The 15,500-nt window shown below is 37.2% G+C and overlaps 1 protein-coding gene and 1 pseudogene across 7 annotated transcripts in view; one reads left to right on the top strand and one right to left on the bottom strand.

Moving 5' to 3' along the window:
• Positions 1–1,981, top strand: part of LOC125652816 (ral GTPase-activating protein subunit alpha-1-like) — a 64,738-nt gene extending 62,757 nt beyond the window's left edge. For 6 of the 7 annotated variants that reach the window (XM_056165460.1, XM_056165461.1, XM_056165462.1 and 3 more), the window contains one exon: positions 1,375–1,981. In XM_056165460.1, coding sequence (XP_056021435.1) covers positions 1,375–1,514 — 140 coding nt within the window. In that variant the 3' untranslated portion in view covers positions 1,515–1,981. The remainder of the gene's footprint in view (positions 1–1,374) is intronic. The other variant, XM_056165463.1, reaches the window with a different exon arrangement.
• LOC125652813 (uncharacterized) lies at positions 1,848–15,064 on the bottom strand (annotated as a pseudogene).
• Between the last annotated feature and the right edge of the window lie 436 nt (positions 15,065–15,500).

Raw genomic sequence — 15,500 nt, forward strand, 5'->3', positions numbered from 1 at the left:
GGGTTTGTTAATGTATGTAAATTTGATTGCTAATCAGTGTATGTGGATGTATCAGTCCTGCATTGTGTAAATGAATGGAAAGCAAAGGATTATGATATATTCTAAATGAATGAATATTTAAAAAATGCAGCAGACCTTGTTATTTTATTCAGAACTAGCCTGGCTTTAGTACCTTCCCCCCCCAATAGGAACATGTTACACTGATTTTGTGCTGGTTCAAATTTTCTATACATTGTTCAACATATTCTCTGGAGGGAATTTGTTTGAAATGAATCTGTTTATGGTATGTATAGCATAAATCTGTGGAAAATCCATTTGTGTCACAATGTGCACATGCATGTCCATGTGCTGAAATATGGCTACCTAATGATGTGGCTGTCACCTTCGTTATGAAACAGATGTGATTTTTGTCTTCCTTATCTTTGTATGTTGAAAGGATGCATGGGGTATATTTCTCATTGCATGATTGTTTTCACATCTCTCAGTGTTACTTAATTTTAGGTTATTGTGTTTACAAATTTTTTGACGATGCTTCTAATTTTCGGATATTTTCATTTTTGGAGATGACAAGGACTTGCAATTTTCCCCCTTTCCTTAATTCTAAGTCTAACATGTGTTGAATTATTTCTGAGATACATATATGCATTTAATCATTTACCCGGTATTTTACAATCACATGTGAAAATTTTGATGTTTAATTCGCATGGCTAAAGTCACAACCAGTCAACTCTGTGTAAAAATATGTTGTACATTAATGATAATCACAGAGAAAGATTTTAAAATTGACAGACCAAATCTATGCTCACATGATTTAAATCCGTATATTTCACAAATGAAACTGATCATTATTTTATACGAATAAAAAACGATCAATTGATAAAGAGATCTGTATCACTGTATAATGTATATCCTTAAATTTATATGATACTAATATCAAGTTTATGTCATATCTATATGCTTCAGGACTGTATACCGTATTCTCTTCACTTAGCGCCCCTTTGGACAATTATCGATTGTCAGAAAATAAAGCGCCCCCCAGTATTGACTGGTCCCACTGTGTACAGGATCTGCATTGTTTTGAACTGTTACTACTTTTCATGTCCAATAAATCAATCATTTAACGAGAGGGATATCTTCAGTTGGAAGGAAAGTGCTTAAAACATTTAAATTCATTCCACTTTTAAAACGTTCAAAAATCACACCCAAAATAATAAAGATATAGAAATTGATTTTGCCCTTTTCATATATTTTTAGTACCTGGGGCAGTAAATGGTGAGAATGCAGTATACAGTAGTTAATTACTTTCTTTTCTCTGTGAATGACCATTGATCCTGCTATGATACAGTTATGCAGTGCATTCTTTATTTTTTACAGCTGGGTCAAGTGATACGGGAATATTCGAAAGAACAGCCAGGAGACTGTCCCTGAATCGACGGAAAGCCTCCAAGTCGAGTAGTACCAGTCAGCACCAGACGCCTCCAGAGAGCCCAGAAGCCCGCACCAAGAAGTCTTGACACCAAAGACCACAAATAGCCCCAGACTACACAGAGCCATCTGCTAGAGACCAGAGACAGAAGTTGAACAACTCAGAAAACTGTGATATTCCTGATTTTACTCGTGACCCACTTGTGCCAAAGATTCAAACTCAGTGCAGGAAATGGCTTGTTTTAATCATTACTTTTATTGATTGTATATTTGGATTTTTTTTTCTTTTTGAAAAAGGATGTATAAATATTCATCTCATTGTTCTGTTGAGTTATTGTAGAACTTGAATGTCCCATTATCTATTCAGGCAATAATCATGAACATTTTATTGAATGCATATTTTAAGATACTACACAAATTACTAGGTACATATACATGTTTATTGTTGTCATGGCAGCAAGCATTCATATCGTTACACATGTTTATTTATGATCAAACTTGATGTGCAATAATTATTTATGTAATATACTTATAAATATAAATGTCTGTGCTACAAGAGAGTTTCTGTTTTGATATTGCATTACAGTGAATGGTAATTTGGTTGTTTAGCATTTTGTTTTCATCTGTTCACAGTGATTAGGGACTTTTCACGGCACCATGTTCTGCCAATATTTCACCCACAGACTTTCTATCTTGTTGCATGGCCACAAAAAGTGGAGATTTGCCCTCAATGTCACATTCATTGATGTCGGCACCATTTTCTATCAGTGCTTGTACAATGGACAAATGCCCGGATTTTGATGCTATGTAGAGAGGAGTTCTTTTGTCTATATCACTTTTGTTGCAGTCAGCTCCATATTTGACCAGTAAGTCCACAACGGATGTATGCCCAGCTTGTGATGCGACATAAAGAGGAGACATTTTATAAATGTCTGGTTTGTTGTAATCACTGCCGTGTTTTATTAGAGCTTCAACGACTGACGAGTGACCAGATTGGGCTGAAGCAAACAATGGGCTGATGCCGTCTAAGTCACACTCATTGGAGTTGGCACCAGCTTCGATCAAAGTTTCCACTACTGGTAAATGTCCAGATTCGGCCGCCACATAAAGGGCTGTGACACCCCACTCATCCTGTTGATCAATGTTAGCCCCATATCGTATTAACTCTTCAACCACTGACTTATGACCATGTGCACATGCTGCGGTCAAAGGCGTGATGTACCTGTGGTCGTAAAACATATGGCATGTATATTGTGATTTGTTGTTTATGCATTTTGCATCACAGTATTGGAGTAATAGTTTTACCACCTCTAATTCCCCACTGAAACAGCTAAGAGTAAGAAGTCTTGTTTGTTCTGTTAGGTCAAGAACAGTCTCATCTTTCTCTTCATCATCGGATGGATTTCTCCATCCAACCACGTGCGTGATCGATTCATGATTCTCTAAAACTTTATTGAAAAGGAACCGGAGGATTTTACTGTGTCCATAGTATATCACCCAGCTGATGACACGAACAATGTCCGATTGGGAGCTGCTCTCCGCCACCAGCATTTCTCCCACCAGTAGCTTCTGTCGATCTAGCTCGCAGTCAGTAAGCCTTTTACTCTCTACTTCATTTCCAACATTCCTGCTTTTGGAGACTATTTTTGATGTGTCGTCTTGCTTTGAGAAGAAAATGGTTTTTACTTCTTGATATGGTTTTCTTTTCAAAACGTCTAGAAATGCTTCGCACACGTCATCTTCTTTTAGTGCGTCGTTCATAAATACATCATGGAGTTCAAGACTTATTAAATCCTTCAAGAGTCTTTCAGCAAGCATTGAATAATGTTCTTTTTTTAGTTCTACATACAAACCGTTCGTGGTGTTGCCATTTTTACCTATGATAGTTTTCTTTGCAACAAAATTACTACTCATATACTGCAGCATTTGTTCCTGGTTTTTGTTTCCATAGTGATAAGCCAAAACCTCGTAAACGGAATCGTGAATCAATGAATACCCATTTTTCGTCTGTGCAGTAAAGGTGCCCTCCATGTTGAATAAAGCGTCTTGAATCTCGGAATTCCTTGCATTGACTCTGCAGCTTTCGAAAACATCTTCTCTTTTCTCCACAAATACATGATCTTTCTTTTTCAGCATATCTTTAGTTATTTCATTCTGGCTGAACATGCAAAGCACAAGTGCGGCGTAATGAACTTTTTTATGCTTCTGTAGGTTGTTAAGTTCACGGAGAATGTGCACACTCGGATTTTCAAAAAATTGTGTACCCAAAGACCTATATGTCATATCTGAGCAGAAGAGCTTGCACAAAAGTGGATACATCATCAAAGCTATTTTTGAGGAAACATTTGGACTCTCCATTGATCCCAAAGTTACGCCATTTTGCAGACAGTGGTTATTCAGAATCTGTGTTTTGTCTTGATTGTTCAGCTGGTTGTTCGTGTCTTCTAAGTCGACTATGCATTTCTCACTGAGGACAAAGGACTCTAACTGACTGGCTTCTTTGTATAGAGTTTTTCTACAAGTGAAAAGAATCTTCGACTTGGAACCCAGCACGTTCAAAATGTTGTCTTTGTAATCCTCTATCGTTATGTATTTACTTCTCTCAATTCCAAACACTCCAAAGACGTCATCTAGTGTGAACAACTGTTTGCGCTCCATGTTTCCATAGTGGATGATGTCGAAGGAACTAGAAATTGGAAGAATGTCGAATTCTGTTTGTAGGAGAAGTGCGATGTGGCGAATAGTCGCTGTTTTCCCGGATCCAGGCCCTCCAATGATGGTCATTATTTGTTGGGATTTTACTTTTTTTCATGATGTCTGGAAAACTGTGAATTTCATGGAATGGTTTATCATCTTTCCTCCATGATTCTAGTAATTTCACATGCTGCTCTGAAATGAAATACAACCAGAATGTAACTATTGGTTTGGAGTTTCATTTAGTGATATTTAAAGGTGTTTTATATATTCTGTAATGTCGTACTTTTTATGTGAAGTGGAATAGTCCTTTTATCGAGTGACGAAATTTTATCTTGGGTCTCTGTAAAAAAAAAATAAAAAAAGAAGACGTGTTTAAGATATATATATCAAGAATACATTATTTAATATATTTCCAAGGTCGTGAGCTCGAGCCCCGTTCGTGCCATGGCCGCGTCAAAACCAAGACGTAAACTTGGGGACAGTGATTTTTCCTTCGCCAAGCGCTCGGCATTAAGAAGTCAGAATCATGGGTCTTACGGATATATCTGTAAAACGGAGGTTCCGTGTCGCGGCAGGCGTTGACACGATAAAGAACCCTCACTGGAACAGCCCTGAGCGCTAAGCAGAGGTCTAAAGAACCCTCACTGGAACAGCCCTGAGCGCTAAGCAGAGGTCTAAAGAACCCTCACTGGAACAGCCCTGAGCGCTAAGCAGAGGTCTAAAGAACCCTCACTGGAACAGCCCTGAGCGCTAACCATAGGTCTAGATTTGTGGTACTTCACCTACAGCTGGTGATGAGTGAAAAATTCTCGACGGGACGTAATACAAACCAAAAATGTATTTCCAAACAACAACTTCTTATTGGAAAGAAGTTGTTATATATTTTCCAAGTACCTTCTAGATAATCATGAAAGAGTGTATTCTGGGTTTTGATGACTTGCACGGATCCTGCAATAGAAAATATGTGTTTTCTTAAAAAGAATACACTGGTAATAGTGATGAAAGTTTACATGTACTATTACAAAGAATAAAACACCAGTTAAGTTTTTACCATCGAGCTTCAGCATCTTCTGTTGTACTTGTTCATCGTTCTCTTCGACGTGTCCTGAAAAGCGTAAAAATACCTGAACTCTAACAGTATATGAAACTGACGGTTAATTAATCATAACTGTGTTATATGACGTACTTTTAAGTTGGTTAATCTCGTTCACTGTTGTCTGATATTCTGCTGTTTGTTTCAACATAAGGTCTCTATAGTGTTTATCCCTCACAGGGTCCATTGTGTCGTGTCTGATGAAATCTACCTCCTTTTCGTATTTTTGTCCATTCTTCAGCGCCAGGTCCAAGTCCACTACTGATGCTCTTATCGTGGACCATAACTGGTTGAATTCAGCATTAGTAAGAGCGGCACTAGTGGAATGTCCACACTGATTTCTAGCCATTCTCATCCGCTCGATGTTTGCGGAAACGGACCTGTCTGTTGGATCTGGATCTTCTCCCCACCCATTGTCGTGCTCCGTTGTCCCAGAGATGTTTCTAAGCAAGACATACAGCATTGTGATGTCCATGTCTGTATAATTACCCGTGTAAACGCCTGTTTTGGGCAAGATCAGATTTCTTTGAGAATCGGACAGACGGGGCAAGCGGGACTTTTCCTTTTTGATTATCGCTGGAAATGTGGATGGTTGTATGTAGGAACGGAGCAGGTCTTGGAGTTGGTCTGTGCAGGGTCCCATCAAAAGCCGCGAAACTCTGTTTGTGTTTGTGGTTTGCTCTGTTGCAGCATAGGACGAGGAGGAGGTCATTGTCTGATAGGAAACGAAAAACTTATTCAAAATTTCAGAAAGATTTTATATCAATTATATATACTAAGTTCCAAGTTCCACTAGATTCCTAGGCGTGTAAGATCCACAACGTGGATACAAGGTAAACTACATGATATATATATATAAATATTATATAAAGCACTAAATAATCACAACTAGGTACTGAAAATTGTCGCCCCAGCCCGGGGTCGAACCAGCGACGTACGGCACCCACCGCCTAGCAAGATTGTCAAACCAGTGCGTAAGTCCACTCGGCCACAACGACTTCCCTAGAAAGGAAGTTTTGTTATGCTCCTAAAGCGCTACTTATACACACTGATGCAATCTCGCACAGTCGCTGTGTCATTCAGTGTTTAAGATATTTTATAAGGAGAGTGGATCTCTCGATGCAATTGTATAGAATATTTAATATAAAGCACAAACAAACAATTATAACACCCAACCTTACGTTTACCCCTAGGATCTAAACCATACATGTGATAATTAATTAATATATAAAGCACTAAATAATCACAACTAGGTACTGAAAATTTTCTATAAATATATATATATATATATATATATATATATATATATATATATATATATATATAAAGAACTATTAAATACAACAACGCTCAACATCCAAAGTGTCGGATCTAATAGTAGATATGAGGTCAAATTAAAAAAAGAAAAAGATATAAAAAGCACTAAAAATTACCAACGACACGAACAACAGTGAATTGTCAAATTTTCAGGACAACATGTCTCTTCCACGGGACGATAGAATATTTTTATAGAAAAGGAAATTTTTGTCATTTTTAGTGCTTTATATATATATATATATATATATATATATATAGTTTTCCGAACGTGATGTGCATGCATATGAATCATCAGGTTACGAAGTTCACACTATCGCTTACTCTGTCGTTTTATATTTCCTGTCGGTGTTTAAAGTACAGAACTAAAATAGTAAAACTTTAATCGACCATATTTCATATCTAATAAATGGATGGTGGAATATTTGTAATTATGGTATCATTTTGAAGAGTTCATCAAATAAAAATAATCCACCATAGGAATTTTCTACATTTTGTTTACTCCTCGATTTATTTCACCTAGAATATAACATTGAAGTATATGGGAAAAGCATGTTTTATTTTTGTATGCAGATGTATATCGATGGGTTACAGATCGAGTTTGAGTTTGTACCAGTCGTGGTATACTAGGGTTCAGTTCTAAAGGTGAATACTAAAGTTGATTAAATGATAACTTTCTGAATTTGGTATACTAGTATTCAGTTCAGCTTTCTGGTTACATGGCATATTAGTATTCAGTACAACTTCCTTGTCTTAATGGGATTAATGTCTGTCGGCTAGTTCAGTGCGCGAGGACGTGGTCTGCATGTGGTTTAAGGGTCGGGACGGGCTGATGACGGATGGGTTGATGAACTGCGGGTATTTGGGGGTCGGCGTTTCTTGGGTTCTTTTGGTCGTTATGGTGGTTTTTGTTTGAAAGTGCAGCCTATCGTTGGGTCAGGTGCTGTCTGACTTGTTTCGTGCCGGTTGTGGGACTGTTCTTGGCGCTCTGGTTTTGGCTGCGGGTTGCTCCGATCCCTGGTCCGGGGGGGGGGGGGGGGGTCCTCCTGGCGAGTCGATTCAGTGTGATAGGTAAAAGTTCCTTGATTTTTTCATGGAGTTGTATTTATTTTATGGCTGTTAAAAGATATAAAGGATTATTGTTGAGTTCTTCATTGTGTGGAACATGCAATCTGAATACCACATTCGATTCTATACTTCGATGAATTTCCTACATTTGATTTTACTGCAGGCGGGGGCATTCGTGTCGTGTCGGCACATCTAGTTTGTTTTATTTCATTCAGTGAATAAAATTCCTCCAAAAGATACATTTCTATCACGCTCAAAGTTTAATCAAGTAAATATTTTGAAAAAAAAACCCACCCAAACAACCCGTGACATCACATGAGGCATCGTTGGAAACCCACGGTTGATTACGCTTCGTTCCTCTCTCGTGATGGACGAAATGTAATCAACCGTGGGTTTCCGACGATGCACATGAGAATGGAGCTACCCTAGCTTAAATACCAAAAGATTTATATATTTGTGTAGATTTTTTGCTTAGAAATCCCTCCGACCAAAATTCAGTTGGAACGATCAACTCGTTGAATAATGGTGTTCGGATGTAAGAGTCCGAGGAGCGGCGGGACGTGAACAGAAGCTCTCTCACATGTAGAAGAACAATCCTTCACATGTTTTACTTTAGTTAAGCATTGAAAACAGTAAAATGGAAAAATAGATATTTAAAATGTTCAGCTCAAATCGTGCCATGCCCCTTTAACTGTGAAGTCATTAAACAAGATTTTTTTCTTTGCTATAGTAAGCAAAATTAGTAAGCAGAAACAATTTCACGCAGAAGGATAACGATTTTAAAATGTTTATGTATACACGTGTATATGTTTGGAGTATTCATTTGTCTGGACTCAACTTTCTTATTGCCTCAGTCCCATGGGGATCCGGATTAGAATAGGTCCTCAGTACCCCTAGCTTGTCGTAAGAGGCGACTAAATGGGACGGTCCTTCGGATGAGACCGCAAACATCGAGGTTCCGTGTCACAGCAGGTGCTAGGTGTGGCACGATAAAGATCCTTCGATCCTGCTCAATGGCCATGAGCGCCGAGCATAGACCTAGTGTAAATCCACTAGATAGTCTTGAATCCACAAAACACTTCTCAGCCTTTTTGTATTCCATGAATAAATAGATACAAGGTAATAAATGAAATTAATTGAACCCGAAACAATCGCAGTAGAAATTGATAACTCCAATTTGTTTATTACAATTTTTTTTTATATTAATATACTTGGTCTATTTCTAGAGATTATACAACTCAAATGCTAATATTATCGATAACTTCAATTCCCAATTAAATTAAATTAATTTTGGAAAGATTTCTAAAACTGTATTGACATCAATCCCGCAATTTTTTAAACGGAAACATTAATTCCGCAGAAACGCATGTGTCCAATTTGAAAACCCGAATCAGAACAAACCGCACTCTTGCGCGGCCTGTAATAACGATCATGGAATTTGCAATGTACTGACTTTAAATGAGACTATTGAAATCCCTGTAAGATTGATTTTTTGTCAGAAACTTGTTTCGATTTAAAAACTGATCGTACGTAGAATATGACCTTGCGTATCGAATCAGTTGAGAGACATAAACACCAAATGCAGGTGATAATAGAATATTGCTATATAAATGTGAGAAAATGACGATTAAGAAACTGAAGTCTTTGTCATAAAGTTGAGATATTAGTTTGCCGTTAACATCTGTCTTCAATAAAATATGTTGAAACCCACAGCAAGAGATCGTTTTGCTCATGTAGACGCTTTTGAACCTACCGGTCGCTGTAACTCAGCACATGAAGGTCGTGAGTTTGAGCCCTGCTCGTGCCATGGCTGCGTCAAACCTAAGACTTATAGTGATTGTTCCTTCGTCAAACGCTCGGCATTTAGGAGTGAGAATCACGGGTCTCGTAATCCAAGATTCGGGGGCATATAGTATTGGGTCCGTCCGTCTGTCTGTCTATCCACAAAATCTTTTACCGTTGGTCATAACTTTTGAATGGATGATGATGATAGGGCTTTTATATTTCATAAGTTTATTCCTTGTGACAAGACCTTTCTTTTTGTACCAAAACGTTTTACCTTCAGCTTCGAATTTTACCTACTTAAACCTTTGTCATAACTTTTGAATGGTTAGTGATAAGGTTTTCATATTGCACATGTATATTCCTTGTGACAAGACCTTTCTTTTTGTACCAAAACGTTTTACCTTCAGCTTCGAATTTTACCTACTTAAACCTTGGTCATAACTTTTGAATGGTTAGTGATAAGGTTTTCATATTGCACATGTATATTCCTTGTGACAAGATCTTTCTTTGGGTACCTTAATTACTTTGCTGCCATATGTCTGTCCTCTTCTCATTAATTATAAGTACAAATGTACCCAAAATTAGATACTAACAACATCGGTCAAATTACTATAATCCTTTAATGCACACAGTAAATAAACGAATTCTACAGATCAAATAGTGGCAACATTTTTCAGCATCTTCTCAAGCCAAGGGTTTTCGGTTGGCTACGTTCGCCTTGGGAATTCGATCCAATTCGCTCCGAGTTAGAATCATCTCGATGTTTGTGGGGAATATAAATCATTCCGACAGTTTCCTGATACCTTCCAACAATGATCCCTTGGCCTGAGATGGTGATAAACAGGTTAATTATGTAGATGCAAACAGTTCCTTAGTACATCATTTGCAAGTTTTAACGGCAAGCAAATAAAAAAGTTCTAACGGCAGACTCTAGGAAAACAGTCCCCTCTCTTCCATAATTTGATTTCTAACATCGGTCAATAAGTATCCTAGCCAGTTCTTGCCTCGCCATGACCTCCGACTGTTGATCTGAGGGTCTTTGAGGCCTAATCCAATTCCCCACAACGGACTTCTGGGCGTGGCCTCGGCAAGGATCCTAGGATACGTGTCAATGAGGGCTCTCTCCAAGTGTTGGTTTTGCTTAAACTGAGATGAAATAGTCAATATTACATGTACTTTACATATCAAAAGTTTAAACGGCTCTTTTCACGATTAATAAATGTGAATTTTGAAAAACTATTATTCTATTTCTGATCACTATATTTTCAATGACGATAAACACGGATATATATTTCGATAAATGACAGCTTCAAGAACAGTCTTGTCATAGGTAGCGGTACATTCGTGTACCTTTATTTTACCCCCACCCACCCTGGGTGTGGTACAGCCGACAGGAATAGGTACAGCTATTAAATAGATGTTCTACACAGGTGTGAAAAAGTCTTACAAGTTTTTCAATCAGAGCACATTGATCTGTTTTATTGATCCTACCTATTATAGTTCCTATATGTAAAGCGCCGCGTGAATAATCTACAATTCTTTTTAATGAAAAGGGACTTGTTCACGATTTTTGATCAAAATATTTTTCACTTTTGAAAAATTAACATTAAAGATATAACTCATTTATTGTTGACAGCCAAAATTTTGACCTTCTGGATGCAAGAAGAAAAGCAATATTTTAGCCTTGAATCTGTGTTATGAAAACAAAGACTCGTGTCTTTTTATGTACACAAACAAACAAGTGAAATATTGATTTTGTAATATAAAGCATCTTGATTTTGCATAGTCACAAATTTTAACATTTAGATGACACATTTTACCCCAAAAATGCTTGAAATGTGAAAGATATAATAAACTTAGATTGATATCCATTTGTTTTGAAAATTTCGTAAACAATATTACATGTAACATATCACAATCTTTGTTAACAAAACAAGTAATCAACTCACTAAAATGAGCTGCTGTGATAATGTATAACCTTAGTTGTTATGTGAAATCTTTTAAACACATTTGACAGTAGATTTTGATCATTAAAAGTGAAAAAGAAAATTTTGGGGGAAATCGTGAATCAGTCCATTTATTGGTTGGATTTTCATATGCTACATGTTTCCTATAGGAAAAATCAACGCGTGTCCTGGACTGGTCTAGCTACCAACCCCCGTCTCAACGATTTCTACGTGTCTGGTCCACATTATACCTTAGCTAGTACCCCCGTCTTGACGATGTCTACACATCGTTTGGTCCACACGTCGTCGTCAAAATGTTTCACTTTTCTGCCCAACATCTTCATCGTTAGCGGGTCACTGGCCTTCAGTATTTCTTTGGCTTGCTTTTCATCATGAAAAAGCACTACAAGATATTTTCTCTCTCGTCATTTTAAAGTGAATACCAAAACTACACGTCTATTTTTGTCGATAAGTTTATTGTGTAATTATTGAGGCTTTCGATGATTCTACTTTTACCTGCTTTTTGGTACATCATATACTGTTCGCTACAGCTGTATGCAATGCCCTCTAACGTGAATCTAGCTGGGTGAAAATTACTGAAAGGCGAATCTTTTCCATAAAAATGATAAAAATGTTCAGGTCGATCTTTGGAATATTCTTGCTTTAAAATCGAGATGCTTTCTTCTTTTCGGACTTTCTTTATTTCACGTCCATTTTCTTCGTCTTTGCAAGCCAAAGGTTTATGATTGGTAGGGAGAGAGGCAGGCAGAACGCGGCTGTCTAGTGATGATTCATTTTTCTCGGAGGTCAGTGTTTTAATGTTGCCATTTTCCACAATGTCTTCGGTTATTGATGAAGATGAAGAAATTCTACTTTGTTTATGTCGAATACCACAAATCTGAGCTGCTGATCTTTTCATCTGTATGGTACGAATCGGATTTTAAAATAATAATAATAATATCTATTTATATAGCGCCCTATATATACGACCACTATAAAGCGCTGCACACAATAAAAATGATACAGCATGTTATAAAAGCAGTAAGAGGAAATTACAATAGCGTTAAGACAGATAATATCAAAACAATGCTAGCAAAACATCAATAATGTGAAGTAAAATTACTAAAATCTAAAACATGATGTGCATGAAGAAAGTTCCACGTCGCACAATCAAATAATATAAAATTTAGTTGAAATAAATATACAAATATACGCTAGAAAAAGTCATGTTAAAACTGATGGCAAAGAAACCATAAATATTCAACCACCTATAATACTAATAATATGCAAGTCTAAAATACTCGTTTTTAAATGTTTTTTAAAAGTGTTCAAATTCTGAAAACGGCGGAGGGTATCAGGCAGAGAGTTCCAGATTGTAGCTCCTGCCACATCCAAGCGCCTGTTTCCATATGTGGAGGTTCGACATCTAGGTCTGACCAATGTCAGTGAATTTTCAGATCTTAGGGAACGATTTGGTTGGTAAACAGTGATCACCTCTTTCAAGTATTTTGGTGCCATCTTATGAATCACCTTATATGATTATTAAAGGATATTGGGAAGGCAAGAAATCTAGTGAAAAAGAATCATTTCGGTTATCGTGATTGTTTGATTTCCTTTTCATTGATACGTAGGTTATAAAGCAGTTATAAGCGACTGTTATTGAAAGGCCCTTCAGAAGCAGGGAGGGGGTTATTTTTGGACAAATTGTCAAGGATTGTTATGGGAAATTCAAAATAATCAAGGGAGCACCCCACCCCATTTGTACAGTCATGTACCTATTTATATTGAGGATGGTGTATGCACTGCGACTAAGCTTATAGTAACAGCACATGGACTGCTCATGGTGGTTTTTCGATTCAGTAAATTATAAGAAATTTGTAATTATATCATAAAATGATCAACGGCATCACTGTCTCTTTCCCTTTATTTTTGTTTTACACGTGGTACCAGCAGAATCACATGATCTATATAAGATTCTACCACGGTTATTGCAAAGATCAAAGGAATGCCGCGGTCATTATTATGCGATATACCTTCATACGTAATAACTGATTGATTGCTTTACTTCCGTCGATAACTTTTTTCACTCATATTGAGACATCGCCTGCTGTAGCCTAGGTGAAGTACCACAAATTTAGACCTACGCTTTGCCGTAGCAGTGATGATTTTTTCTCGTGCCAACCTCCGTTTTTAAGGTCATATCCGAAAGACCCGTGATTTTTACCTCTAGAAGCCGAGCGTTTGGCGAGCAGCACTACCTATATTTTAACGTCTTAAGTTTGAATCGGCTATGGCACGAACGTGGTTCGAACTCACGAACTCCTGGTTACGATGCGAACGCTCTACCACTGAGCTACTGCGACCGTAATCTCGGCTGAATATTTGGATTGACGCCTTCACCGAATCTATGAGCAGTCCTTCATGTCTGGAAATTTACTTTCAGTTTCCGACGGTTCTAGTATAGGTGACACTGCTGTATTGTTCCATTTAAATTCCATTTTAAATTTATTACATATGAATGTTGAAATATATTAGTACTTTAGATAGATGTACCTTATGATTGGAAGTCCCGGCCAATAAATATTTAGGAAGCATCTCAGAATTCAACTCTTAATATAGTGCGATTGTAATTTCTCTATCAAAAATATGCATCATTAAGCTGAAGATAATACTAGATAGCAAAATCCATGTCATACATGCATGTCATGTCAGCTTCGGTCGAATTGGCTATTCGGGCTGATATGATACAAATTGAGTATGGATTTTACTATGAATTATTCTCAAGATATCGCCTGGGTATGATTTCTCCTTTTCTGCTTCTCTCCAACTTTGTCCAGGTCAAGGTCATGGACGTTTCACCATTGATTATTTTGACATGTCTTTAGATCAGCTATGTACATGTTTTGAATGTATCAGTAACTAGATAAAGCATACTATAGGAACTCTTCAATTCCAGAAGATAAAATATTGTGCCATGGAAGTCTTCATTCGGACGAAAAATTTAGTGCCTATTTTCATTTTGGAATTTTTATACCTAGGCGGTAAGCAATACAAAATTAATAGTGATAGAGAGTTAGTTTGATAGTCAAATCACTTATTTGAAGCGAACAGCAGTGTTAAATAAGTGCACATTAATTGTTAGAACTGGCCGAACCTGAAAGTAAATTTCCACACATGAATTATGAGGGACTGCTCCGAGATTCGGTGAAGGCATCAGTCCAAATATTCAGCTGAGCCGAATCTCAACCGAGATTAAACTTCCGGTTCACTGTATCCATTCATTGTAAATACATGTAAATGCTGTGTCATCGTATAATAAAAACAAAATGTCGACTACAATAAAAATCGGATTACCTGCATGTATTTAAAACAGAGCAATCCTCGCATTCTTCGTTTAACACTGCATGGTATCCCTATGTTCACTGAAGATTTTCAGTAAATCAGCTGGTATTTCCAGGAAGAGAAGTGAAAGAGCAGTGGATATAAAAATAAATCTCACCATAAGCGGCGTGATTTATTTCACAATTGATATCCATTTAAATCCATTGCCATGTATAGACTAGTATTAATCCGTACTACCATAGGCAGACTACTTCTCTCCTAATGATGAAAACATGAACATGATATGCAAAATCGATCGAATGTTTTAGCTCATCTGATACGAAAGTTTCAGTGATTCTTTAAATTAAATTATGTCGACACAATAAATCACTATAAGACTGTTTGGCAGTGTTTGTCATGGCTTTATATATAAATCAAATGATTGACTGATTGACTGAACAATGGTATGAACAATATTAGAGTAAGCAAGTGTTTAAACAATGAAATGGATGTAACATTAGGCATAGAATTGGTTAGTCACAAAATGACAATTTTCCACAATGACAATGATCTACACCAACACCTGAAAGGAGAAAGAAAGACACGCAACAGCAATCACCAATAAATATCAATAATTGGGATGGGTGGGAGGGTGTCCTCTGCTGTCGTCTGCAGCAGCTACAGATTCCAAAAGAAAGCACCCGTAGTGCGCATGCTCTGATGATGGGGTCTATAGATATCGCGCATCCCGCACGAGTTATCGTTCGTTGTACATGTGCAAGTAACAGTGAATTACTGGTCTCCATAACGGGAGTTAACTCGTAAGGCGTTAACTCTATTTCTGTTCGTCT

This window comes from Ostrea edulis, chromosome 5 (genome assembly GCF_947568905.1).
Source record: "Ostrea edulis chromosome 5, xbOstEdul1.1, whole genome shotgun sequence".
Lineage (NCBI taxonomy): Eukaryota > Metazoa > Mollusca > Bivalvia > Ostreida > Ostreidae > Ostrea > Ostrea edulis.